This window comes from Syngnathoides biaculeatus, chromosome 16 (assembly GCF_019802595.1).
Source record: "Syngnathoides biaculeatus isolate LvHL_M chromosome 16, ASM1980259v1, whole genome shotgun sequence".
In the NCBI taxonomy this organism is placed as follows: Eukaryota; Metazoa; Chordata; class Actinopteri; order Syngnathiformes; family Syngnathidae; genus Syngnathoides; species Syngnathoides biaculeatus.
The window spans coordinates 20,303,848-20,331,818 of NC_084655.1; the positions used below are offsets into that span (position 1 = coordinate 20,303,848).

At 44.6% G+C, this 27,971-nt stretch overlaps 1 protein-coding gene and 1 long non-coding RNA gene across 2 annotated transcripts in view; one reads left to right on the plus strand and one right to left on the minus strand.

Moving 5' to 3' along the window:
- The window catches only part of LOC133514430 (uncharacterized), a 75,401-nt gene extending 61,233 nt beyond the window's left edge, over positions 1–14,168 (minus strand). Inside the window, exon 1 of the long non-coding RNA XR_009798805.1 lies at positions 14,073–14,168. This is a non-coding gene — a long non-coding RNA (uncharacterized LOC133514430). The remainder of the gene's footprint in view (positions 1–14,072) is intronic.
- Positions 14,169–25,118: 10,950 nt separating this feature from the next.
- On the plus strand, positions 25,119–27,494 carry elfn1a (extracellular leucine-rich repeat and fibronectin type III domain containing 1a). Its single transcript, XM_061846670.1, has one exon. The coding sequence runs from the start codon at positions 25,119–25,121 to the stop codon at positions 27,492–27,494; it is 2,376 nt and encodes a 791-aa protein (XP_061702654.1).
- Positions 27,495–27,971: the final 477 nt, after the last annotated feature.

The window sequence follows — 27,971 nt, forward strand, 5'->3', positions numbered from 1 at the left end:
GTCGAAGAGAAGTTTAATAAGGTGGCTCGGTTTGATGCAAAACATCAGTCCCTTCCCATCGAGATTTTAGACTTTTGGAGCATTTGCCCACCAACGCCATTCTGGTTCTAGCTTAGGGGTGGGCCCAGACAAAAGCCAACCAATCCTGCCTTTGTGGCCCTTGGATCGGGAACGGAAAAGGCTCTTACCCTGACAGGTACCCAAAAGTTGGGAGTACTTTCATTTTGTACGGATATGATGGTTTTTAACCGTCTGAAAGATTTGTGAAATGTGAGAGATCTGGCAGATGATGGGGGGAATGAAATCAGGGAGGAAAAATCCCCACATGATCATCACTCAGGATCATCGTTTCACTGATTAAGAAATACTGCATGTCCCGTTACTTTTCACCACGTAGTAGTACATGGTACTTCCTATTTAGAGTGCAATCCTGCGTCCACTCGGGTATTGCCCGTAGGTGTGATTGTGAGTGCGTCTATTTGTCTCTTTGTGCCCTGCGATTAGCTGCCAACCAGTTCAGAATGTACCCTGCCTCCTGCCCATCGACAGCTTGGATAGGCTGCCGCACTCCCCGCGACCCTTGTGAGGATAACCGGCTAAGAAAATGGATGGGTGGATGCATGATTAACCGTTTACCATTGACCTGCATCTTGTTTTTTTTTATGTTTCATAACTACAAAATGAAATGAACCCCCCTGAACCCTCCATCGCCTTTTGTTTATGCAGTCTAAAGTGGAAAAAGTTTGCTCATCCTTGGTGGAAACGAATATTTAGCCTGTTCTGTTTGTGCTATTGTGTACTCCCAAGGGCTAGGAGTAAAATGAACTGCCGCATACCCGTCAGACATTATGCCAAAATATTATATTGAAACGCTCGCCGTGTCATTATCGTGTTGCAGAGTCCAGCGACGGAGGCGCGAAACATCTGGGATGCCCAGCGTCGTGGCGGACTCCCGAGCAGATTAGCCAGGTAAATGTGAGTATTTCGCTAGCTGCGGCTTGAGTCACCTGCAGATTTGCAATGAGCAAAAACAACCCCCACCCCCCTCCTCAGTTCACACCCACTGTCCACCTCCGGCTTTGCTCCCCTCCCCTCTAAGAGGATCACAGAGAATCCGCGGCTAATCCGCCGGTCAATGCGCATGATAAGTACAGTGGCAAAGACAAGTCTCAAAAGGACGCGTCATCCTGAATATCACTCACTCACCGTGTGTGTGCGTGCGTGTGTGTGTGTGTGCGGATTATTGCCGTTGTGTCCCGTTTACATTCACGGCGGCCGCAGCAATCTCCGTGTGCACTTGCAAGAATAATTAAACTTAATGACAAAGAGGCAATACCATAAAAAATGTATTGAGTTTCCGACCCAAAGGATGAATAAAAAGGAAACAAAATACCCATTTTGGAGAAATTAACTGCTCTCCCCGGAATGTTCGCCCAAATTATGTATTCCGGAGAAGGATAAACACAAACAATGAACTATCATCACTCGGTTTTATGTCCTCCGCATCGTAATAAAGAACGCCGAGACGGAAATTACAGTAAATCCTCAGACACTTTTTGGGCAAAAAGCTTCTACATTCAAATTGGTCATTTGTTTTTTTTATTTATTTAGATATTTATTAAGTTCTGAAAAATTTTCATTTCTCATCATTAGAACTCCCTCACATAACTTGGATGTGACGATTTTCAGATGGGGCGGCACGGTGCCTAGACTGGAAAGCGTTGGCATCACAGTTCTGAGGTCCCGGGTTCAATCCCGGACCCGCTTGTGTGGAGTTTGCATGTTCTCTCCGGGCACTCCAGTTTCCTCCCAGATCCCAAAAAACATGCAACATTAATTGGACACTCTAAATTGACCCTAGGTGTGATTGTGAGTGTGATTGTCTTGATGTGCCCTGCGATTGGCTGGCAAGTTCTGGGTGTGCCCCGCCTCCTGCCCGCTGACAGCTGGGATAGGCTCCAGCACTCCCGGAGACGACCATTGTGAGGATAACTGGCTAAGAAGATGGATGGATGGATGGATGGATTTTCAGATGTGATATGTACTATTATGAGATGTCAGACTACGGGATTTTAGCCCTCGTTATTAGTCTGACATATTTTGTTGGGCTCAACAGAACCTGTAGATAATCCACAACCAACTTTTGGGCCCAACACGAGCTGTACTACTCCCAAATGAAGTCTTTGTTACGGACTACAAATACTACTGCGGTAAATGTGACTTGAAACCGCACATAACCCAACTTTTTCATCTATTTTCAGCATTTAGTTACACATACAAAACCGATGTTTAGCGAAATGTTAGCGCACGAATCAACAGAACGCTAGCATGTTTACGTACAAGTGCTAGCTTGCCTCATCTCGTTATGTGGCTCGCACGTTATCGGTGTTACAAGAATTTGACCATTACAAAAAATGCTGCACTTGGAAAACATGCATCTGCTCATCTGAAAAGACATTTAAATGTACTTTTTGCAGTTTTTAGAGAAACGTGCTTTTATTTACCAACAATTACCGATTGCAAAACTACTCCCATAAAGTGAAATTTTTACAGTTATAGTCTGTAGTTAGCATAGAAATAGCATGTACATTCGAAAAAGCTGCGCATTGGAACCCATTAATCCAAGATTAGTTTGACTGTGTAAAATCATGAGAATCACTGATGCCATTTGTAGGCAGTGGTAAAAATGAAAACTGTTTTTTTTAATTTTTTTTTTTTTAAGCGAAGGTTATGCATAATTTCTCGCTGTAAAATAAAAGCACATTTGCCTGATGAGAATAAAAGCGTGCTGACATCCGGCCGCCTCCCGCCCAGCCCTTGTACAGAGGCGGATAATCGTCTTGTTAAAGAGATAAAAATCCAGAATGTTACGGCTGGTGTTCAATCCAAATGCAACTTTATTGGAAGGGGGGGACGCGGCCTCGGCGCATGAATCATCATTGACTCACTCTTAAAACCGGAACAACCTTCTCTCCGCAAATGACTCACTCGTTACGCGGCTAATCAGTCGCAGCGCATCTTATCGTCCCCCCCAACTTTACTTTATCTGATGCGACTGTCGTCGCGCGACGCGGCGAGGCCGCGGGCGCGGATACGGCGTATAATTTGCCGACAAACGGAGGGAAAACGGCAGAACGGAGAGCCGGAGGAAGTGTGATTAAGCAAGCGGTGTTGGAATAATAAAGACTCTTTTCACTCTGCATTGTAATGAAAGCGCTGCTTCATCATCATCATCATCATCATCATCGTCGTCGTCATCATGGAAATGAGCAGTGCTCCAAACAGAAACGGATCTGCATTTTAATGCAGAGTAATAATGCTTTTTTTTTCCCATTTAGTGATTAAATTAATCTATTTTTGAAAGTTAAGAGCGTTATCGTCACTGTTCAAAGTAAAACGTGCAGTTATTTCCACGTTTTTTTTTTTAACAATTCACAAAATGTTGACAATGTTACATGCAAATATAATATTGGATCAGTATCAGTCGAGATCTTAAAGGGCAAATCCACTGGTTTGCATCAACAGTGTATCCAATAGTTCATGAAATATGTAACCTATTTTGACAACGTGATGTTAAATCCTCTCTCATTCAATAGTGTTTTGAGAAGATTTTTATCGATAATTACGAATTTTCAGTGGCGCTCCCATTTTCGCGAGTCACATGGCTTACGTGCGCGGACGTGACGTATAAGGTGCCGCATCAAAGGGTCGATTACATTGTGCCCAGCGCTGATTTCGTGGATTTATGCTCATCTGATGAAGAAACAGCAGTATCGGTTGATCGGGAAGACGGAGGAATACTTCCACACAGATTTGAACCTGTGGCTGTAAATAATGTTGTATATTCGGACGGTTCTTCGGGCGAAATGAAACCGGAGTCCGACTACTCGGAGGCTTGCCCGCGGGACGTAAGTGCGTAAACAAAGGCCCCCGGAGTTGTGGGCCGGCAGACGCGGATGGTTCTTCGGACGGGAATGACGCGGAGTCTGACGAGCGAGCTCCGGCGGCGGGCCGTTAGCCGAGCTTCGGCGTCCGGGGGAGACCGCTAGCTGAGCTTCGGCCTCCGGCGGAGGCCGCTATGACCTATTGAATACATTGTTCATGCAAAGCACTGGATTTCCCCTTTAAAGTGCAGAAGTTGCCAAGTTTGTTTTTATTGGCTGACTGAAACTATTTTATTGGTGCGACAGACTTTTCTGTCAGTTGTGCTAAATTATTGCTGTCTGTGGTTATAAATATTCATCTAAATGTCTTCTGTGACTTTGTCCCCAAATTTGTAACTCTCGGGAAACTAAAGAAATAATCCCTGAAATGTTCGGTAAAACTAGTAGTACATGGATGACAAGTAAAAGCATCACCTTTCAGACAGAAATGACGCAGCCTAAATTGTTCATCTTAATGTTTGACTCATACAGCCAAGAGGATTTTTGAAATCTGAATGCAAATGATGCCTGTAACCAGATGAGCAAACAAGCACATTTATTTCCATCAGTATGCGTCCAAGTCTAAAGAAAACAGTGTGCGCGCTAATGAGGGATGAATTATTAAACACATGACCGTGCCATAACGGGACTTTGGTGTGTCGTAAAGCATTTAATACACATTTATAACCGCCCATTGATTAAAGTGTTACTGGACCAGTGAAATGTTACGGCGTGGCTTGTTGGGATGCAGCGAGGTTCTTCACGGCCTGTCACCGGTGAAGGCATCCGCTGGTTAATTGCGCCGTGGTGCAAGCAGAAGGCAACTTTTAATATTTCAGAGCGCAGGAAAGCGCACGAGGTCCTGTGGACGCCGACCTGATTGCACCAGAGAAGAAGAGTCATCCGAATGGATTAGCGCAGGGAGCATGAATGGATGGTTCCCGCGGGAGGACTCAAATTGGTCGCATAAAGTGATTGCAAAACATCAGCGTGCTTGCCAATTATTGCTCATCAATGGAACGGAAGCCGTCGTCCGTGTTGGCCCCTTCTATCGACGCCCCGTTTTTCGTGACTCGCCTCCTGATGCACGTCGCGCGTGTTCGAGACTCCTCAGCGGACGGTCATCGGCAGACCGGCTTCATTTTTAAGGTTTACAGCCGGGGTTGAAATCAATTGGTCGGCTTTACAACTCCGCATCGACGTGTAAAGCTCGAAGTCGCCGTCGGCACGGGACTATAACGCTCCGGGTCCGGTCGACAAGTCGATACAGTCTTCATAAATCTGCTCGCATTTGAGATATGGGAGATGAGATGGATGACGATAAGAGTAGCGCTTAGCCTCGCTAGCATCCACTATTCCAATCGCCCTTGGTCTTAAAATATTCATATCGGTGGGAACATGGGAGTGGCGAGAAGGAACAAGGGAAGCGGTGCAAACTGAAGCTCCATCTTCGTCAAAATTTTATTCCCAGTAAAACTTGGACAACAACTGTATAATAAAGAAAACTTTATTCAGCGTAGAAGATGCATGAACGACACCAGACCGCAATTTACGACACGAGGGTGGTTTTACGACACTAACGTCACTTTATATGGGCGCTGCATACTAAAAGCTAGTGGACAGATTTTATTAAAAATGAGACCGGCAGCTCAGTAACATAATATTTCACTTTGTTTCCCGCAGGTCTGTCGAATATATGTCTACCCGAAAATGGTTCGTGGCTCAAAATGTTACTTGGATTTGTCAACACAGTTGAAAAAAATGCTTGACGAAGGCCACAGTTTGACGTGCGGGCATATTTCAGTTTCTCGGGTTTTGTCTGAGAAATGCTTCTTCATAATAAAACGCACGAGAAATATCAGAAAATAGAAGGTCGACTGACCGGCGTCCCAGAACGGGTCACGGTTGCGCGTCGCATATGTGTACGCCTGAAGAGAAAACCTTTCCAAGTGGCGCATTTTGCACAGATACCCCCTCCCTCCCGTCCATTTCTATTCTGAAGAGATCCGCCGTTATGTTACAGGCATCATTCCTCGCAAGGTTAATTAGCTTGCATTAGGGACATGCCTGCGTCCTTTCATATCACCCAACGCTGAATCTATGCCGCCGCTGCTACGTTTTGACCTCATTGAAGGTTGAACACATGGACGTGGTTGCTAACTATAGTCTACGTCGTCAAAGAAAGATTCCTGTACATGAGGAAATTACAGCTTTAACTGAAAATGGAGGACAGTGTGTATTTATTTATCTTTTTGTGTAATTCATATCAACTCTTAATGGGCTCAAGGTCAGAGGCACGCATAAAGCTGTCCAAAATGTTTTGCTAAAATCAACAGAAGGGGGAATGAAGTGGGGACAGGCCAAGTGTGCTCGTGGTTCGCGCCTCTGACTCACCGCTCTCAAATGTGTTTCCGAGTCGGAATCTGGGCTGGGGCCTTCCTGCGTGGCGTTCTCTCGTACGGGTTTTGTTCCGATATCCCAACTTCCTCCCACACGCCGAAATTCATACATTAGGTTGTTGAAGACGCTAAAAAAAAATGTTGGTCTCTGAACTATCGCGTCCCATCACTTTGAAGAAAGGAAAAACAGTTTTTCAAAAGCAACACATGCTTGCCTCAAGCTGCTTAATTGTCACTTCCAGTGCAAACTTGACACAAAAAGCACAACTTAAACATTGTATGGTTAAACACCACAACGTCAAACCACGTCATCCCATCTCCCAAAAGCGGCTGCATAACATACAAAACAAAATGCCATAGACGAGGTAACAGAAATTAACATCAGTGCATTGGCAATTACAAACCTTCAAACAACTGTCCCTTTAACATGTGCAGCGCAACCACACATACAAACAGAGCACAAAACGAATGAATTCTCTCTGATATGTGGGAACAGCAACTATTACTTGTCTTTACAGGAGTTGGAGTAGTTGGGTAAGGAAGTGAAGAAATGCGTGCAAGCAGGTTGGAACAGCTGGTGGAAGGTGTCTGGTGTGTTATGTGACAGAAGAGTCTCCGCTTGGATGAAGGGAAAAGTTTATAAAACAGTGGTGAGGCAGGCCATGATGTACGGAATGGAGACTGTCGTGCTCCTGGCTTCCTGCCCAGGCGGGCGTGGCCAGCCAATCAGTCAGAGCACACCTGCACCGTGTTACAGTTGATGACGCCCAGTATAGATAGGACGTGGGGGACGACTTGTCCTTCGCTAGATCGTCGTCCTTGAGGCCTCGTTCCCGCACTCCTGTTTGCCTGACTTTGCCTGACTTCTGCTCTCCGTGCGCCGGCCCACGCCTGTCCACTGACCACCCTCGTACTTCTGATTGTTTGGACTGCCCGCCTGATCCCAGACCTTGGACCGAATAAAGGTTTCCTCTGCACTGTCTGCTTGTCTCTGGAGTCGCGCATTTGGGTCCACCCTCGAGCCCCGTTCGTGACAGACGGTGGCACTTTAAGAGACAACAGGAAGCAGAAATGAAGATGCTGAGGTTCTCGCTCGGACTGAACAGGTTGGATAGGAGTAGAAATGAGCGCATTAGAGGGACAGCCAAAGTTGGAGGTTTTGGAGAGAGCGGACTTCGATAGTTTGGACATGTTCAGAGGCGAGAGAGTGAATATATCGGTAGAAGGGTGCTGAGGATGGAGCAGAAGAGTGAAAGGAAAACCAAAGAAAAGGTTGATGGATGTGGTGGGGGAAGACATGAGGATCGTGGGTGTTAGAGAGGAGGATGCACGAGATGGGCTGAGATGGAAAAAGATGACACGCCGTGGCGACCCCTCACGGGACAAGCCGAAAGAAAAAGAAGAAGACAGTAGTTGGGGACCTTCCCCGCTTCTTCTTGCTGTTAATTACACCGCATCACTCCTAGTACACCTCGGTGATGCTCAGCACTGTATAAATGTACAAATATTTTCAATAAAGTTGGGGAAATAAATGAGAACACGCAAGCCTACATCCCATAATGTCTTCTCTACAATTAACGATGAGAAAGGAAGTCCTGAATGACATGAATAGACACGGATTAGGCAGCCGTTAGCCGTTGGTTTCCAGACTCCCCGATGATTTTCTTTTTTTTACTTCCCCATCGCAGATAAAGGCGATTAATAATTCCCAAAATCATCTGGGCCCGCGAAAGCGCACGCGTCACGACGAGGGGAGTTCTCCCGCTCGTCCCATTATCGCCTCCCTCGAGACGCCGCGGGACATCGTCTCCCCCCCCCCCGGCGCGCCGGTGCTGACATGTTAAGTGCACGTGGCCTTTTTGGAGGACACACTCGGGCGTGTTCCGTAGCGATAACAAAAGGAAGGTAATTGAGGCTTTGCTCCATCGCCTGCAGGATTAGAAAAGGTGAGGTCGGTCACCTTTAAAGAAGAAGGATCTCGGACCATCTGCCCGGGTTTCCGCTGACGGGTTTTAAAATACCGTTCACGTCGAATTTTGAACTGGGATGCGTTTGGTGGACTATTAGACTGAATAAAGTATTAAATAATGGCAAGTAGATCCGATAATGCCCATTAATGTGTATTTTATTTGTTTCATCATAAATAAATATAAAAAACAGCCAAAATCTGACATCATATGAGTCCTTCTGCCAAGTTCAATTCTTACGGTCTTCTTAAGATCCTGTTTTGAGCCTGCTGGTCTGGTCTGGGCGACCAGCTGAGCCCACCTATCGAGAACAACACCTGCAACCCCATAAGTGTCGCATTTTTCGCTCGCTTCAATCTTTCAGGGATTATTGTGATGCTGTTTCAAACCAATTCGTGTAGAACGTGGGTGTCAAACCCAAGGCTCGGGGGCCAGATCTGGCCCGCCACATGATTTTACGTGGCCCGCGAAGCCAAAATTAGAGTATCAATTTCTGTGATTCTTGTAAAAATCTGTACCAAAATTTCAAATTGTCATATATCAAAAATGATAACATTGAGATATTACAAGCATTTTTGTTCCCAAACATAAATAGTTGAAAAACATGCTACCCTTGATGACTGATTCCAAAACTAGTTCATAAATTGATGATGTGTCCATGATGAGATGATTAAATATTTTTATTGTTTCACAGCCATGACGGCCCTCTGAGGGAAACCAGAACTACAACGTGGCCCGCGAGGAAAATGACTTTGACACCTCTGACGTAGAAGGTCGTAGTTTATAACCCACAAGATGGCGGAAGTCAAAAGTTCAATTACAAGAGTAGTTCTCATCCCTTTTGCTCCGAGTGAAAAAACAAAAAGAAAAAAACATATATCTACAAATACTACCAACATTAAAGTGCAGTAGCATAGTATTTATTCATAAATACTGTACTTTGAATATCATTCTCAGCAACTATAACTCTATTATGCACAGTACAGTAACTCTTGTTTAAAAAAAACTATTCCTTGGCCCAGCACTACTCTGACCCTTATGAGGATAAGCGGTTTGGAAAATGAATGAAATAAGACTGATACTTTAAAATTAAATACAACTAAACGTACTAAATGTATAGCACTGATTTAAAAGACACGATATTGTTATTAGCGGCACAGTGGGTGGATCAGCTGGTAAAGTGTTGGCCTCACAGTTCTGAGGACCCGGGTTCGATCCCGGCCACGCCTGTGTGGAGTTTGCATGTTCTCCCCGTGCCTGCGTCGGTTTTCTCCGGGCGCTCCAGTTTCCTCGCACATCCCAAAAACATGCAACATTAATTGGACACTCTAAATTGCCCCTAGGTGTGATTGTGAGTGTGATTGGTTGTTTGTCTCTGTGTGCCTTGCGATTGGCTGGCAAATAGTTCAGGGTGTACCCTGCCTCCTCCCCGTTGACAGCTGGGATAGGCTCCGGCACTCCCGCGACCCTCGTGAGGATAAGCGTCAAAAGAAAATGGATGGATGTATATATTATCCAGTTTGAAGATTCACTGATTGTTTCTTGAATCCAATTTTTGAGAATCACTTCACTAGAAATTCATTTCACTTTTATATGGTCAACATCGCACGTTTCCTCTTCCCCATCACAGGCGAAGTCACGCAAAAACAAAAACAAACAAGCCAAAGAAAAACCAAAATCAGGCCTGCGGCTCCGTTAGAAGCGCACCGAGCTGCACAAAATTTGAGGTAGAACCAGAACACAAGAACCAGGGAGTTTTAAATTACTCCCCCCAACAACTTTATGTCATAACTACCTGCCCCGAGGAAAAACCACCATAAGATGACACCTAATTCCATTATGCCGGTGGGAACCCGGACCGAAGGTTTATACGCCTCGGAACAAGTGTTTCTTTTCCTTGTCCTTGTTAATTGCATCTTTAAGAGTGCCCGAGCGTGTTCATTAAGTGCTATTTATTAAAATAACAGCGAGCAACAGGCGATGTCAACGAGGAGCAGCTGTTAAAGAGGGGCCGTTATCGCTTTTGCATCTCGCGAGCTCTTGATTAAACCTGTCATTAAGTAGCTCGTTTGCATCTTTACGTGCGGAGCGGCCGTTTAAATGCGAGAGGCGCAAACGGGGCGAGCGTCCTCCCCGGGTAACGTTTTCTCGCGTTCCCTCTTTGTGCAATCGAGAAAGCAAACGCCGCGCGAGCCGCCGGAGGTTTCGAACGGAAACGCGGCAATAAAAATGCTAATTCCGATTCAATGCGATCGGAGCCCCGCGTGTCAGAGGATCTCATCTAAAGTCCATTAGTATTTGGAGGATTTATGTTGCACTCTGCACCCTAACGGCGATAAAAGTCCTCACAGCGGTGAATCACCGGGCCCGTGATGAGATCCGGAGCCCGAGAATTTTTACTTCTATTTTACACTCAAGTAGCAGCTCTCTATTATGTCTTTTTTGGACCCCTGAGGGACGCCGCCTTGTAAGAAACAATAACTGTTGTGTGAAGATGGAGGCGTGTTTATTCCGTGCTTTTGCACTCGCGCGCTGGCGTTTCCCCGTCATTCGCGCTATTTATTTCACCTCCACGGGTGATTTGATTCGCTGGCACGTTCTCCCTCTGACACGGCTCTCGGTTTATCTAAAGGAGTCGACACAGCGACCTAGTGGTTGGAACGTAAGCCTCGCAGTTAGAATCCGGGCCCGGGCCATCCTTTGTGGGGTTTGCTTGTTATCCCCATGTTAATTTTCTTCTGGGTGTAACCCGCCTCCTGCCTGTTGACAGCTGGGATAGGCTCCGGCACTCCCCGCGACCCTTGTGAGGATAAGCGGCAAGAAAAATGGTTGGATGGATGGATGTTATATGGCAGAGATTCACCGTGGAAACCTAGCGTGCTAGCTGACCTATGGGCAGTTTGGAGTCCTTAGTGAAGACAACAATTATGTTAAAAACAGAATTTGTGCACTGTAGCTGGAGCCACTCTGGTCCTACAGCATGCATGTTTTTGTATGGTGGGACTAAAACGTGAACCTCTAAACTGTGAGCCAGACGTTTACCACGAGACTATGTTCATATATGAAATCAGACAAAAGTATTTTTCGGTTGAGAAAAATAGCTGGTGAGGTTGTCACGTATCCGGTCCAGCGCTCCTTTTCCATCCGGCGGCCATCAACTCGCGCTTGGTGCAAACATTTCAATCTCCAGTCAGAGCACCGCTGGAGCTCGCTTATTTCTCGTGTATTTAATACAGATATGCATTATCTTCAAAGTGCACCCACTGAGGGAGGAAGACATCAAACGGACATTGGTCTCGCCCGACGTCGATACGATTTGTTTGCTGTTCCTCCCCCGAAAACGATCTGCTCAGAGGAGAAAGCGTACGTTCTCGCTCTGAAATCTGAGTGACGGCCGCCGTGAAGAACTTTCAAGGATTTCCTCCTCCGTGTCATCGAGACATCTCGATTGATTTGGAAGGAAAGTGGCGTCGCAGGAGCTTTTGTCAGCTTTCTGCCGGTTCCGACTCGCGTCCTATTTTCATCGCCGATTGGCTCGGTCAGTCCTGCGCGAGGTCAGCCGCCGCCGACGCCGACGACATTTTATTTAGACCTGAACGATACCAAAGTCTTGTAATGTCAGAGAATTCTGTCATATTCTCGCTGTATCTCAACTCACAGAGACTCAGATAAAGGTCAAGCGTTCAAACAAAAACACAACAAAGCACAAAAAAACAAAAAAAATTGGACAAAAAGAACACAGCGTGTCTGTCGGTGTGCACTGAGGCAGGGTGAGCGCGGCCCTCATTATATGAGGCATAATTAATGAGAAGCAGTCATTTGATGTCACGTTAATTAACCAGAAGGATGGCTCCGTGACATTTATTTGCCTCCAAAAGTCCGTTTAATTCAAGAAGCGGGAACAAAACAAGGAATGTCTCTTGATGCATGTGTGTTGGCACCGCTTATACACTGTACGTGCATTGTGACTTTTCACGCAACTTTTTCTATTTGAACGTTTTAATTTCGTGACATTCGGAATGTTGTTTTTGCCGAATTAAACCGAGACCGGCATCGCCTCATCTGATTCGCCTTTATGTAAATGACTTTCTTTAGGCTTTTGCATCACAAGCAAAAAGATGCGGCCAACAAATCCACGTTCAACTCGATTCCGGTTTGGCCAGAAGACGGCGGCCTCTTGGATCCGAGATGGAGTTTAACGTTGGCCTGAGTCAGCAGCCAAATTCATTGTTGCCATGTGGCTTTGGCTCAGAGGCAAAAAAAAAAAAAAAAAAAGGAACGCACAGAGTTGATGGTCAGTTGATGGCCTGGAAAATTGCGTTTAAACCTTCGGCTGTTATTGCCGCTCATATCTTAAGTCTCCAAAGTGCAGGATTAAATTAAACTCCTGCGTTGCGCTGCAGTCTGCTTGATGAACGCTCGGCGCAGCTCACTTGCTTTGGGTCCTCTTTCGGTATGTGCTATGCAGTTTTTTTCATTTTGTTTTGTTTTGTCCTGTTTTTGGAAAAGCATTGTTTTTTTCTTTAAATGAGACTTACTGAGTTCCCAGGTGCCTTGACACGCTTTCGTCCAAAACACCCCAAGGGTTGAGAATTATGAAAAACTTTCCACGACCTAATGCTCAGGAACTTTTTTTTTTTTTTTTTTTACTTAGTTCGTGTCTGTGTTGCCAAGGAACCCGAGAATTTATTTCAATTTGTTGTCGCCACAGAACTCAAAATGCCACACTGACCACATCTGGACATCCAACCCACCGAACAGAACAGGTTTGAAGTCGATTCTCTATCACGTATTACAGATAACATTGCAGTATGTTTTTTGCCAAATGCGTCAGTCAACTATTTCACGCAAGGATATGTACACGGAATTAAGATTTTGGAGGGGAGCAGGACGCAATGTCAGAGTGACAGCGAAACGTTGGTGATCGATGCAAAAAAGTTTGACGCCTCACAAACAGGATAAAATAGCGGAATCGTACTCCGCATGTAAAGCAGGGTGAGTACTTTTTACTTGGAAAGATCACGAGTAAAATTACTGTAGTCTTTAGAAGTGAGCAAGATCCAAAAACATGAAACAAGGACCAAAACTATGAAACAAATTAAGACTTGACAAGATGTGGATAAACAAAAAGGCACAACACAAGACTTCTACGCACAGTAGCTGAGAATCCAACATGCAGTAAATGCAAGGCAACAAACTGGCAAATGCCAGTCCAAATGTGAAACAGCTGTGACAGGTGTCAAATGCGGAGCAGTGGTCTGGCCGCGCCCCTTTTGGCAGTGGCCAGGCCTTACTCATGACAATTGGTCATTTCCAAATTTTATTTATTTTTTGGAGGGTAAAACAATGTATGAGTTCATTGTTTGTTTCGAATGAAAACATAATGCAATTTTATGGCCGTTATTAACCGATGGTTGAAAATGATGAAAATGGTTTACCTAAAAGTGTGTAAAAGTTAAAGCAAGCATTAATATGGTCAATAAAAACGTATCTGAGTACGGACATATTTGTAGCTAGAAATTCTTGATGGATTTAGTTGATGGTGTGGTGGTTCCACATCCTGTACCTCGAGCAGATGTAGACATTTTTCATAGATGCTTTATTTGATTTTGCCACGGGAATAAACTTAACACTCGCTTTCATTTGTCAGGGCCCCGCCCTCCATCGCATAATTCATCGTGCTATCAAACACATCACAGATATCGCAAAGTACTTTTTATCACAAGGGAACACAACGGCGTTACTGGTGCTAATAACGAATGACTCAATGCAGCTCTGCTTACCTTCTGGCTTTGATGTCGTATTCCACTGCAAATGAATCACGCTTGCACAAGGCTCCCATTGCCTAGATTGGCGGCGCTCAACGGAGGCATTTCCTGAAAAACAGCAGATGACAAAAAATTTATCTTGGTGCCTTGAGATACAAGTTTAATTCCTTCCATCTCCGGTTGTCCTAAATCAAAACACTTGTATCACAAATCATCTTTCCCCATTGAAATGAATGGAAATGCAATTAAACCGTTCAGATGCACAAACAATAAAAATTGAAGAATAAATACAAATAAAACAAAAAAACAGCACTCCATAATAATGCATTTTCTAAATACATACAATAAAGACAATAAAAAGGAAGGTAAAGAATGAAGCGTGTTTACGCCACATTTTGTCTTTCCTTCAATTCCACTGACATTGTACTGCTCCTTGTGGCCCACACGCCTTGGCCACCCGGGGGCAGTATAATACAGACATAGAAACACGAAGAAGAAGTGTAAAGTGGGACTCAGTAAATTACGCTAATTTTTCTTTTACTCCTGCGAGTATTGTCCGTCTCTACCCCTTTTTGTGTACAAATAATCATTGCTGAAAATGTTATTACAGGAAAAACTCAAGACTCACGCATACCATTTGTATACAATCCATTAAAATGTCCATTTTTTTTGGGGGGGGGGTCTGTTTCCATTGAGAAAGAGAGGACGGGTGCACTCGAAGCGCCCTTGTCCCTCATAGACGGCGTACGGACAGACGCCATTTGCCGCGGCTTGTTTTCTCGATAAAGGTGTCGCTCGAAGTCTTCATGATGAGATTTTTTTTTTCTCCTCCTCGCCTTTGTTTTTCAGCTCGAACAGCTGCTGAAGGATTCCTTAGCCGGCGAAGAACAATAGCGTGAGATATTGGGAAAGCACTAGAGGGACGGCGCGAGGTGCGAAGTCATTTAAAGTTTTACAAAGTATGACGCCGAAGCGGAATACCAAATAGCGAGCGCACAGATGGGAGGTTGGCACCAGACCCGTGTTGCAAAGGCACGTTTCCTGCCCAACCTTTGCTCCCGAGACTCTAATTACGCCTTCATCCCCCACCCCGCCCCCTGGAGAAAAAAAAAATAAAAAATTCCATCACTAGAAATTCTGCTTGAACGCAGCATCAGCATTAAATTAAATCAGCCCCACGCCTGACTAATACTTACCGCTAATTACAAGCAACCTGTGCCAATTAGCAGCAGTGAGGTGTTATTTGGCACACACAAATGTTAAAGTAGGCCATTACATTAACAAGATCCAGATAAATAAAAGATGTATGAGTGCCGCCGCTTGATTGCAGTGCATATAAAAACAGAAGCAAAACAAAAATGTTTTGGGGAACCTCCTACATCAGCAGTTTTAATCCCCAAAAAATTATACATATTCAATACTCTCGTAAGCCACTGTAACATTACTTTATGCACAGCTTGAACTTCAGAAAATCAATCATTTAAAATGTATTGCAGGTAAAAGTTTCATAAGGTTTGTGCCAATACGAAAAACATACAGTTCTAATGGATTGCATGCAAGTGGCGTTTTTAAATGGTATTGTGCTTCAAGTTAAATACAACTGAAATGAATTCAATAACTACAATGGATTTTAAAGTTCCAGCTACTGCAACGTTATGCAAAGTTTGAACATTTCGATCGAATCATCGTGCAAGATTGAACACAATCTGTTCTACAATGCTTTTGTTTGCATTTTGAAATCTGTTTTTCACCATCAGAAACACAACCTTTAACATTTTAACCTTCAAACCGTCTACCCATCGATTCGTTTTTTGTAAATGTTAAAAATGTGTATCACAAAATACGTATCATAATTGCCGTCTGCCATGCCGCAGCTTTCTTCACACGCTTTCAACCCCGGGGGTTTATGCGGTGATGCGGCGCTAGCGTTAGTGGGGCGCTAGCGTTAGCGCACCTGGTTATAAGCCTCGGTACACAAAGAGTTTAACGCTAGCGCGGCACTAACACTAGCACCCCGCTAGTGTTAAAAACTGTGTACCGAGGCTTATAACCAGGTGCGCTCTGCAGGCCGGGAATTACGGTACTCGGAATGAATCCTTTGTTGGAATTCCAAGCGAATCCCCATTTTAAGGTTCTAAATGTGACATTCGAGATATTTTTATTCAATATTTCTAACAAATGTATTCATGTACAACCTCAGTGGAGTTCTACTTTCGGCCAAGAGTGACACGGTTGTCATGGTTACAGCGAAATAAATTGACATGATGTATTTTATGAGGAAAAAAGGTTGAATTTTTCCCGTTATGTAGGCGCTTCGCTGTGACTGTGACACAAGTGGCATCATGATCGTTACGATTTTAAAAGCATCTTTCCACTTCAGGGTCACAGGACCCGAGCATGGCACAAATCAATTGACTTTCCTTGAGACAGTTTCATAAAACAAAAAAAAAAAAGTGGTAAGCTAAAAGATAAAATATTCAACTTAATAACACGAGTATTTGCTAACAAGTGTAAGTCCTGAACAGTCGTTTATTTTTAGGCCTCACGCTCACCGCGCCACGTGCACTAGTTTAATATGCGGCGATGTAACCGAGGCACGCGCCAAAAGCAATTCAGGATCTCGACGAGCGCAACGTTTCCTTCCCCGAGAGCCGTAGGTCCATTTCAGCTCAATTGATTGGCCACTTCTGCTTCCCCATTCTTCAGCCATCTCTCCTGCCCGGCGAGAGGCGGCTGCATTTTCAATGACATCAAATAAAGGGGGGTGGGGGGGGGGGTCATTGGTATGGATGAGAAGGGGCCCGCAGAGATTGAGCCACCTACGCCGCCACCAAGCGCAAGATAAGAAACAGACGCGACAAGAATGGGCCGGGTTTACAACTATATTAAAAAAAAAAAAGTGAGAGAATGAAAAGAAAAAGAAGAACAGATGCTTTAGTATCAGCCTCTGTCGGCATCGGGAGACGCAAGTGGACATTTTGAATTGAGTATTCACGCCCCTAAAAAATGTTGCACAAACGAAGGCCGCTCGCTCTACGCGCACGCGAAATCCTGTCATTAGCGCAGAAAGACGCTGCAGAATTCTGATGTGTTGGGCTGCTCGTTTCATGTCTGAGCAAAGGGGGAGGGGGGGTGTCATCGTGATACCGCAGAAGTGAACACGGGAGGTGATTCATAGATTTTCGAGAAGGTTTCCAACTCTCAGGCTGACACTTTTACAACACGGACTCCGCCCCTCCACAGTAAAACTGTCCCCATCAGACGGTCATCCGTTTTCAACGTGGCTCCAGAATAGATAGCTCTTGCGCAAGGGTCACTTGTGATCGGACCTGTCATCCTGGTGCTCGGGCCCGGTCGGAATCGGTGTTGGTTGCTTTAAACCTCACCAGGATTGGCAAGCGCATGTATCGTGCTGAAAATGTATTTATTTTAGGTGTCTTTAAATTATCGCCCAAAGTTTAAAAAAATTGAGCCCACAAAACCAGTTTCATCAATCAATACAAAATTGGTACATCATAAAAGGACACACACAAAAAGTCTCAAGGACCCATGGCCGAAATTGAACAGGAAGTCAGCAAGGAATCGGTTATTTCTCACTGTAGTGAACACTGGAAGATTCCCGAACACCAGTTGTCTGATATGGAACAGGAAGTTGGCCATTTTGTTTCAAGTAACCATTTTGGGCAATTTTCAGCGTTCAACCAACTTTTACTTGTCCATTGCCCAAATGTGCCCAAACTGGAAGACTGTGACCAAAATAGATCAACCACGCTAAATCAAACAACCTGGTTCACCTGCGAGATCTAAAGTGGGCGGAGCATGGGGGTCAAAGTTTGACAATTATTCTGAGGATTCACAAAGGAACTGGGAGTGATGACATCACAATAAACATTAACTAAGGTTTCGATCCCAAATTCGTATTGAGCAGAGCAGCAGATTCAAATCAAACTAACCGAGACAGAATGTCGGAACGGAATGTGTCTCAATTCCACCTAACATACTAATTTATTACCGTAATTTCCGGCCTACAAGCCACAAATTTTTTTTCTACACGCTTTCAACCCTGCAGTTTATGCGGCGATGCGGCTAATTTGTGAATTTTTTTTCTAACGGCCGCAATGGGGCACTCGAGCGAAAAAGGTAACAATGAGAACCTGTGGAATATATGTGCCGAGGAAATGACTTTTACCAGCCCTGTTAGTGCTCTGCTAACGTGTTGCTACTGTGTTACTGGCGTATCTCATTGATATTTACCGGTAAATTTCATTTTAACCGGCCATGTTAGCGTTAGTGGTAGCTTTAGCGCAGCGGTGGCCTTCGCGCTAGTGTTAGCGCTAGCGTTAAACTCTTTCTTTGTAAATATCTCAGGTTTCAATGTGGGCACTTGCGGCTTTTACACAGCTGCAGCGTGTATATGTAGCAAATGGTATTTTCTTTACAAATGTACTCGGTGAGGCTTGTAACCAGGCGCGCTCTGTAGGCCGGGAATTACGCTAATCGATTTTTTTTTTTATGTTAATCTCTTGTTGTAGACAATAATACAATCCTTCAATGACTTCTGATGGTTAATAATGGTTTGGATGATCTTTTTGATTGACAGTTTTGTTTTTTCCAATTTCCAAATCCCTGCAGAATCTCACTAGTAGCTAATTTTGTTTCCAGCGTATGGTATTACGTTTACAGACCTCTCACGCTGTGATGTTTCGTGGACCTTTCACCCTCCTCCCCTATAAAAGAGCCAACTGGAGCCTGAGCAGCCCCAACAGAAAAGTACAAGTCGGCATTTGAATGGTTCTTCAAAGGCAGGCTTTCAATAGGTTATCCACACAAGTGGAAAAAAAAGGAAGAAAAGAAAGGCCTTCATTACCCGGCGCATAAAGCCTGAATAGGCGAGAGCGAGCCTGTGGAATGGCTGCCTGCTTCTGATAGGGGAATACACTCACTTGTGATGCCTCGGGTGTTCTGGCCGACTGCACTGGACCGTACAGATTGCCGCCATTATGGAAAGTGGGTCTTTGGTGGCAAATAAGCCCTCATAAGGCTGCAAAGACCGCTGGCGAGGCAGAAGACTCATCTGACCAATGGATTCGACAATCACGTCAACATGCGCGTGACACACGGAGGCACTTGCATTCGTTTTCGTCCGTTTGTTGAGTCTTCTTTTTATGCTTCCAGGCTTTCTCCTTCATACAAATGTGTTCTTTATGAAAGAAAGAAATAAAAATGCCACCTTTGGAGATTCTTTTTCTCCAGTGTGCATCCACGGAGAAAAAAAGTTGCATCAGTCCAAGCACAACAAGACGATAAGTGCATCTCCGCAGCGTTCTAAAGCCCGTGATACACACAAACCCGATTGGACAAGACAAAACCAGCGCCAAAAAAAATATATAAATCAAATAAAATCACCCCTCCACATTAAGCGACTGAATATTTGGACGCCCTGAACCGCGAGTATGTACATTACAGCCTTTTAATGGTGTACATACATTGTGCAAAAATATTTTGGAAGATGAATTGAAGATAAGATTTCGCTTTGTGTACATTGACTTTTGTCAATATTTGCGTCATAAATTGATGCCATGGCATATCAAAACCTTTCAAAACAAGCTACCAGTGTCTGTAATGAGGAAAGTCAAGCACAACTGACGCGTGGCTTCGAACTGACAACCACCGAATCAGCAAAAAAGACATCTGAGGTGCAACTTAAAGCATTTAAACACGAAAAGATCTCGACGCCACCAGGTCGGCCGGAGCGTCGCCTCCGCCAATTCGCTCTCCAATTGTGGGGAGAGGTCGCAGACTCTGCATTAATAACAAGATGCCGCTCCCCCCCCGTCAGAAATGTTTTGCCTTGATAGATATTCTGCAGAGATGTATTTTTCATACTCATTTCATGGAACATTTCATTTGAACCTTTTGTCTCCCCTCGGGGTCTTTCAGGGTCTATTTTCCCCGTCAGTTCTCCTCCACCGCTGCTCTTTTGTCATCCTGAAGGTGTTTTCAAATGGCAGCCTTCAGCACCGTCGCCCTCGCAATAACTGCGCTTCTCGCTTTTCATTTCCATCTGTCCGCATGCTGCTGACCGCTGTGTTTATTCCTACATCTCAATGCTAAATACAGTATCTAAAAAAAAAAAGACAAAAACATTGAAGTGCACCTCACCTCTCTGTAAAACATTTCTTTGGTGCACCCGGTGATCTTTGCGATATAAGGCGGCAGCCTAGAGGAAAAGCAGGACTATATGCGAATTGTAGTAACAGAATCCATCCATCCATCCATTGTCTTAGCCACTTATCCTCACAAGGGTCGCGGTAGTGTGGGAACCTATTCCAGCTGTCTACGGGCATGAGGCGGGGTACACTTTGAACTGGTCGCCAGCCAATCGCCGGGCACATGGAGACAGACAGCCGCGCTCACAATCACAGCTAGAGGAAATTTAGAGTGTCCAATTAATGTCGCACGTTTTTGGGATTTGGGAGGAAACCCGAGTGCCCTGCCCGGAGAAAACCCACACGGCAGCGGGGAGAACATCCAAACTCCACACGGGCGGGGCCGTGATTGAACCCGGGACCTCAGAACTGTGAGGCCAACGCATTCCAGCTGAGCCACCGTGCCGCCAGTAACAGAATAACTTTGTCAAAAACGTTGCTACTAAAGATCTTTGAAATAAAATGCCAGTTTGTAGACATAATTGGGACAAATTAAATAATGAATCAGAGCCTCTTGTAACCCGCTTCATACGAATCATATCAGAGATTAAAAAAATATGTATATTTGGGCCCTTTGGACCCAGAAGAAATCGTTACCTCAATTAAATTGTTCAAACTGCACATAAGCATTCCAGAGATAAGCCAGCTGATGCATCGGCATAAAAACATACATACATTTATAGATATAGATATATATTATATAACATCAATAAATAAATCTCATTCCACAAAGCTTCTGAATCCTCTCAGTTACCCAAGGTCCCTTCTCTCTGCATCTGTTTGCTATTCTAGTGGCCAGTTGTTGGCAAAAGAAGGTTGGGGAATTTTTTTTTTCTTGTCTTTTCTTGGGGGTGGATATTTTGTCACAGTCTTGGCAAAGCTTCTGAAACGCAAGGCAGCAGGGTCAGTGGAAGGCTGCAGCGGGTTGGCAGCAAGCGCGTGACAAATGAGCGACGCCTCATCAGTCAAGTCTTATGTCTTGCGTTGTGGTTGTTTTTTCCCCTCTGGTGATTTGATATTTTTTTTCACAGATCATTTCAGTAATGCATTACCGTCACGTCATACTGAGAGTTTTAATAATCATGATTTAAAAAAAAAAAGGGAATTTCTGGGGAGGATGGGAAATTGCAAACACCTATTCAAGTACAGTACTGTACAGTGTATGTGAAAATATGACCGTGTGCAATTTATGATGGTGACAGACAGTATTCAAGTTCAATGATCTACAATGAGAAAATTCGCCTTGGGGTTGCTTGCTCTGTATACATTTTTTTAAAAAAGAAAGAAAAGAATGGGGTTAAATGTGATTTTCCAAGTTAATTTTTGATCTGACAATCTGCATCAAATCTAAAGAAAATGTATGACTTCATATTTTGCCACTGTAACACAATTTTTGCAGTTTTTCCAGTCCTTTAGGTGCAGAGCAGCACACATTCCTTTCTTAATTATACACTATATCATAAAAGCAGAGATGAAAATGAGGAAAGAGCCTGTGACGGAGAACTCCTGCAAACAGTTTACGACAACATTTATGAAAATGAAAGCAAAAAATAGACGGAACGTATAATCTCTCCCCCGAGGCTCATTCCAATCTGTGTTAAACACACGGCTAAGCTTCAGATAATCACGCCAATGATCCTGTGTATCATCTTTGCGGAACAATAATAGTTAATTCCGCCAATGTGCTGTAGCCATTATTCTACCGCACGGTATCCTCAGTCGGTTGGAGCCGTAATGCATTTACTGTACTTGAAACCAAATGCCACAGCAATTCACCTACGGTCATTTCAAGTAAAAATGTCAAACTCGTGGTAGCATTAGCGTACAAACGACGGCCCGCTAAAGTCGTTACGATACATTTCCAGTCAAATGGTGGAAGTCTGACCTGCTGGACATTCTGCTCAGACGCATTTGTGGCTGCGATTCATTGAAATGTTGTGGTCACTACGCAACGGGAAAAAGGTCAGATAACCGCACAGATGGCGATACACTTCACTGGCGCGTCGACGCTCCGAAAACGGCGCCATTATCTCTTTTGCGTGGAATCGTGTCCTTTAACGGGCAAAAGCATCCTTTCCCATTATTTCAAAGCATAAAAGTGAAAAATGAATATTTCCTCCCAAATGCAATTTCAAGTCAAAGTAATTATTTTAGGCCCGCATGCATGGTAGAACAGAACACTTTGTCGAGAGCCTGTTGACCCCGTGAACTGTTCATTGAAGTAGTGGCAGTTGAAGTACGTGGTCTGCTGATGTTACATGTGCTAATATAAAGAGAAAATTATTTTTACCTGAAAAAAATAATCAATACAATTTAATGTAGCAGTCCATGCAGACGTATGTTGATTCCGGTTTTAATGACCCGCATCAGTTGCCGTTTCCGGCGTTAGGACTCGGGATAAACCTTACATGAATCATCACTGGAAAAATTACTGTCAATGCGAGTAATCAATGAATGCACCCCTTCAGCAGCCTGTCAGCAGAGGCAAATTCTGTCTCAACTAATTCGCTTCTTGAAGAAATGCCGATATGAGTGGCTGAGCAACAATTCGGGGTGTGGCACGACTCTTCAGGACAGCATTGTTCCATTTAAGTACCATCATTTCTGGCCTACAGAGCGCACCTGATTATAAGCCTCACCCAGAACATTTGTAAAGGAAATACCATTTGGTACATACATGAGCCGCACCTGTGTAAAAGCCGCAAGTGCCCGCATTGAAACATGAAATATTTACAAAGACGGCACACAGAAAGAGTTTTCCAAGTTTTCATACCTTAGTTTAGCATAGCAACGACACAGTCCCACGAACATACCTGTAAAGATCACTGCGACATGGCAGTTACACAGTAGTAACATGCTAGCAGAGTGCCGGTTAAAAAAATATACAGGTAAAAATCACTGAGACACGGCAGTAACACAGCAGTAACACTAGAACAGCACTAACGCAGTGCTAACAGGGCCAGTTAAAACAAACAAAAAAAAAAACATACCAGTAAGAGTCACCTCCTCGACACATATATTCCACCGGTCTCACTCTTACCTTTTCCGTTCGAGTGCCCTTGCGGCCGTGAGAAAAAAATTCACAAATTAGCCGTATCACCGCATAAGCTGCTGGGTTGAAACTGTGTGAAAAAAGTCACGGGCTATAGGCCAGAAATTACGATAGTTGAGAATTTAAAACATTCAGGGATACCTTGTAATCCTTACCCTAACCCTTTTCCTATCCCTTACCCTATCCCTTACCCTCAAGCTAAATTCACTTCCCTTTTTCCTTATACTATCCCTATCCCAAACCCTTACCCTAACCTTAAGATTCGATTTAAATTTTCTTGAACCGACAAACATTGACACATTTGACTTACGACGTCCAAAGGGACACAACTGACGACTTTACAGACTTGGAGTGAGGACGCGCCCGACGAAGGCTTTACATTAGCCGAAACGTTGCGCAACAAGACTCACTCTCTTACGATGTTTTCAAATAGCAGTATCTAAATCTGAAGGTTGGCCGGAAATAATTCGCAACAAAATGGATGGAGGCAGGCACGCAAATTTTATAAATCGAATGGATTTAAATTTGAATTTGTCTTAAATTAAGGGTGTGAACAGATTAAGGGGTTATTACTAAATTTGAAAGGATGGGAAGAGGAAGTAAATTTGGGCCCGTGCACCTCCCTTCTTCATTTCTGGAGAAGGATTCATCGCAACGCACTTGAACCTAACCCTAACCCTAACCTTTCAAAATAATGCTTGAAAAACAGTATTTCAATCAAAATCGTATTACCATCCCTCGTGACAAGCGATACCAGCAATTTTTTTCATGTGAAACATGACCAAGTATCAGTAGCAGTTCAGTCTGCAGGGGTTAAGTCGCCTGGTACTGGTAAAAACGTACATCGTTCAGTACGGTCTGTAATCAGTTCAGTGTTTGTTAAGTGAACTATATTAGACCCTACAACTTAGTATCTACACCCCCAGTAACAATTTCATAGAAGACATTAATGGACTGATAAGAAAATGCTTTTGGAGCTTCAACTTTGAAGGGAAATACTGTGTGAAAGAGTTTAATTTGGAGAGAACTAATCCATTACAGAGCTATTTTGGTGATTTGGTTTGCAAAAGGCTAACAGAAGCCAACAATACCCGACTTGTGCGCAAGCTCCCTTTCACTGGGGTGAGCCTGTGCACACAAATACGTCCTTTATGCATTGAGCTTGTCAGATGGAAACCCAAAACACATTGATCTAGCGCACCGTTGCACACTGTGCTGTATAATTGATTTAATGCGGCGTCTAAACAATGGCCGCCTTGCATCTGACAGTGTGCAGGTTAATGGTGAGACAACCGGGACTTTGCCTTTCCTCAAACTGTCAAGTAGTAATTGGCCAATAGTTTGTTTTAATAGTCTGCCACACGCGTGCCGTGAAGGAATCATTGGCAGGGCGCAAACAAGCAAAGCATATATGGACAACAGAGCATTTCACGATTAATAAACGTGGATTTGTCGCCATGATGAAGATTAATCGAGGTTACAATATCTCTGTGTTGCAGGCAATTTCTCCGTTCAGCAGAAAGTGATGCAAAGGGGAGAACCTTTGGAAAAAAAACACTAAAATGAGACCATTCAACGATGTTTTCATCTAAGGCGAAAAGCACAAACAAACCCAAGATGGCGAAATCTTCATAAATTCAGCATCTGCAAATTTAAATGAACGGGACTCCCTCCATGACGAGGCGACGGCTGAACGGGCTCCCCCTGGTCCCTAAAACAAGTTTGCGCCAGCTAAATTAAAACAACAGCGACGCAGCCTTCTCTTTTTTATTTTGTTTTTTTTAAATTTGGCCCCACGACATGATTCACAGGGTGGCACCAATGGCCTGCAGGTGGAGCATGGCGAGCAGTGCCCTGCTTTGGTCCGCGGCCATCGTTTATCTGACCCATGTCAGTCACGTCAGCGGAGATTGCTGGTTAATCGAAGGCGAAAAGGGCTTTGTGTGGCTGGCCATCTGTAGCCAAAATCAACCACCTTACGAGGCCATCCCGCAGCACATTAACAGCACCATTGTGGACCTTCGCATGAATGAAAACAAGATTAAAAGTATTCAGTACTCTGCCCTGAGTCGCTTTGCCAACCTGACCTACCTGAACCTGACCAAGAATGAAATATCCTACATCGAGGACGGGGCCTTTTCAGCTCAATTCAACTTACAAGTTCTTCAAATGGGCTTCAACAAGTTACGGAACCTAACAGAGGGGATCCTCAGGGGTCTTGGAAAGCTGCAGTACCTCTACCTCCAGGCAAACCTGATTGAGACTGTGACACCCAATGCCTTTTGGGAATGCCCCAACATCGAGAACATTGACTTGTCCATGAACCGAATCCAACAGTTGGACGGCTCCACGTTCACTAGTCTGACTAAGCTGACCACCTGCGAGCTGTACACAAACCCTTTTAACTGCTCCTGTGAACTGTTCGGTTTTGTCAAGTGGCTCTCAGTGTTCCCCAACAGGACAAACGAGCGGATGGTCTGCGACTCCCCGAGCGGCGTGTCTGGCTACAGTCTTCTAAGTCAGAACCCAAACAATCCCACGTATCGAAACGCTCTTTATATGCTCACCACTGTGTGCACCGATGACTACGTCACGCCATTTTTTCCATTGCCATTGGAGCCCACAACACCCCCACCAGACTTCACCCTATGTGGGCTAGAGGATTGCCCATCAGGAACAGAGCCAGAAGACGTCATTACCCACAATATCAGTACAACCAACAGTGAGGTGGAAGCAAATCCGCTGATGAAACTGAAGCAAGTGTCCAACACAGGCGCCACCATCACCGTTCAGATTCCTCATCCTTACAAAAAGATGTACATCTTAGTTCTGTACAACAACAGCTTTTTTACAGATATCCAAACCCTTAAAGAAATCAAGGAGGACGTTGACCTTAAGAACCTCAAACCTCACACAAACTACACTTATTGTGTGGCTTCCATTCGGAACTCCCTGAGGCACAACCACACTTGTCTGACCATCACCACCGGACCCTGGAAGGGGAAGTCGAAGGACGCAATCAACGCGACTGCCACTCATTACATCATGACCATCTTGGGCTGCCTTTTTAGCATGGTCATCTTTCTTGGGGTGGTTTATTACTGCTTGCGACGGAAGCGCCAGCAAGACGAAAAGCACAAAAAGGCAGGGAGCCTGAAGAAAAACATAATGGAACTGAAATACGGACAAGAACTGGAGGGTGGGACGATTTCTCGCATGTCCCAGAAACAGCTGATGACCGGGGAGAGCATGACGCGCATGCCCTACCTACCGCCTGCGAGTGAAATGGATCAGTACAAATTTAAAGAAATGAGCGATACTCCTAAAATGATGAAGGGGAGTTACATGGAGGTGCGAAGTCTGGATCACCACGAACGCAGGGAGTGCGACATGGGAATAGCAGGCAACAGCCAGGGCTCCGTGGCTGAGATTTCGACCATCGCAAAGGAGGTCGATAAAGTCAATCAGATCATTAACAACTGCATCGACGCTCTCAAGACAGACTCCACTTCTTATCAAGGGGTAAGATCTGGAGCCGTGTCCAATGCGGAGCCCCAGCTGGTGCTCATATCAGAACAGCCACAGAATAAATCGGGCCTCCTGTCCCCTCCGTACAAGGACAGCTACCACCATTCTCTCCAGAGACATCGGTCTTCTGATGTCTCGCCAAAAAGGCCCAGCACCGCCTCAGGAATGCGAAGCCCCCGGCCTTACCGTACCGAATCCAGGTACATTGAGAAAACCTCCCCAACAGGGGACAGCATCCTCACTGTGACGCCCGCCGCCGCCATCCTGAGGGCTGAGGCGGAGAAGATCCGTCAGTACAGCGACCACCGCCAATCCTACCCCGACACTCAGATCGAGGAGCTGGAGGGACCCGACGGCATGAAGTCGGCCATGCTGGAGCCTCTCACGCACTCCCGCTCCAGAGACTTGGCTTATTCCCAGCTGCCGGCTCAGTACCACAATCTGAGCTACTCTTCTAGTCCGGAGTACTACTGCAAACCTTCACACAGCATCTGGGAGCGGTTCAAACTCCACCGGAAACGCCACAAAGACGACGACTACATGGCGGCTGGCCACGCGCTCCGTAAGAAAGTGCAGTTTGCAAAAGATGAGGACCTGCATGATATTTTGGACTACTGGAAAGGTGTGTCAGCCCAACATAAATCGTAACCTCATTTTTTCTTTTTTTTTTTTTTTAATAGACCACACCTAACAGAAATGACGAGAACCTCATCAGACTTTCGATCTTTCATGGATTTTTTTTCCATGCCCCCCAAAAGCATCCGTATCACGTTCTCTTTTGACTGTGAGGGGTAAATGGGATTGTTTAATATTTTTCATTTTCTGTAAAGAATTCACAGAGTGGGGAAATTTTAATCCATCCGTGAGAAAATATATTGCTAAATAATATATATGTGACATTGGACTGTCGGTTTTTGGGTATCGCATGGCCAAGTCCTGTGACAGTGGATTTGCTGTTGTGTAAAACGAAACTACTCTATGAAATTATGTTTACTGGAACCTCAATAATTTCTTCATCTGGACGATGCATATATTCATTTTAAACCCGACATAAACCATGTACAGATTTGGTCGTTTATACCGATACGCCATTTTGCTGAGATTTACTGAATGGGGTTTAAAGTC

Bases quoted from the DNA above. Each gene is read 5' to 3' on its own strand.
- elfn1a (XM_061846670.1), top strand. From the start codon at position 25,119: ATGATTCACAGGGTGGCACCAATGGCCTGCAGGTGGAGCATGGCGAGC.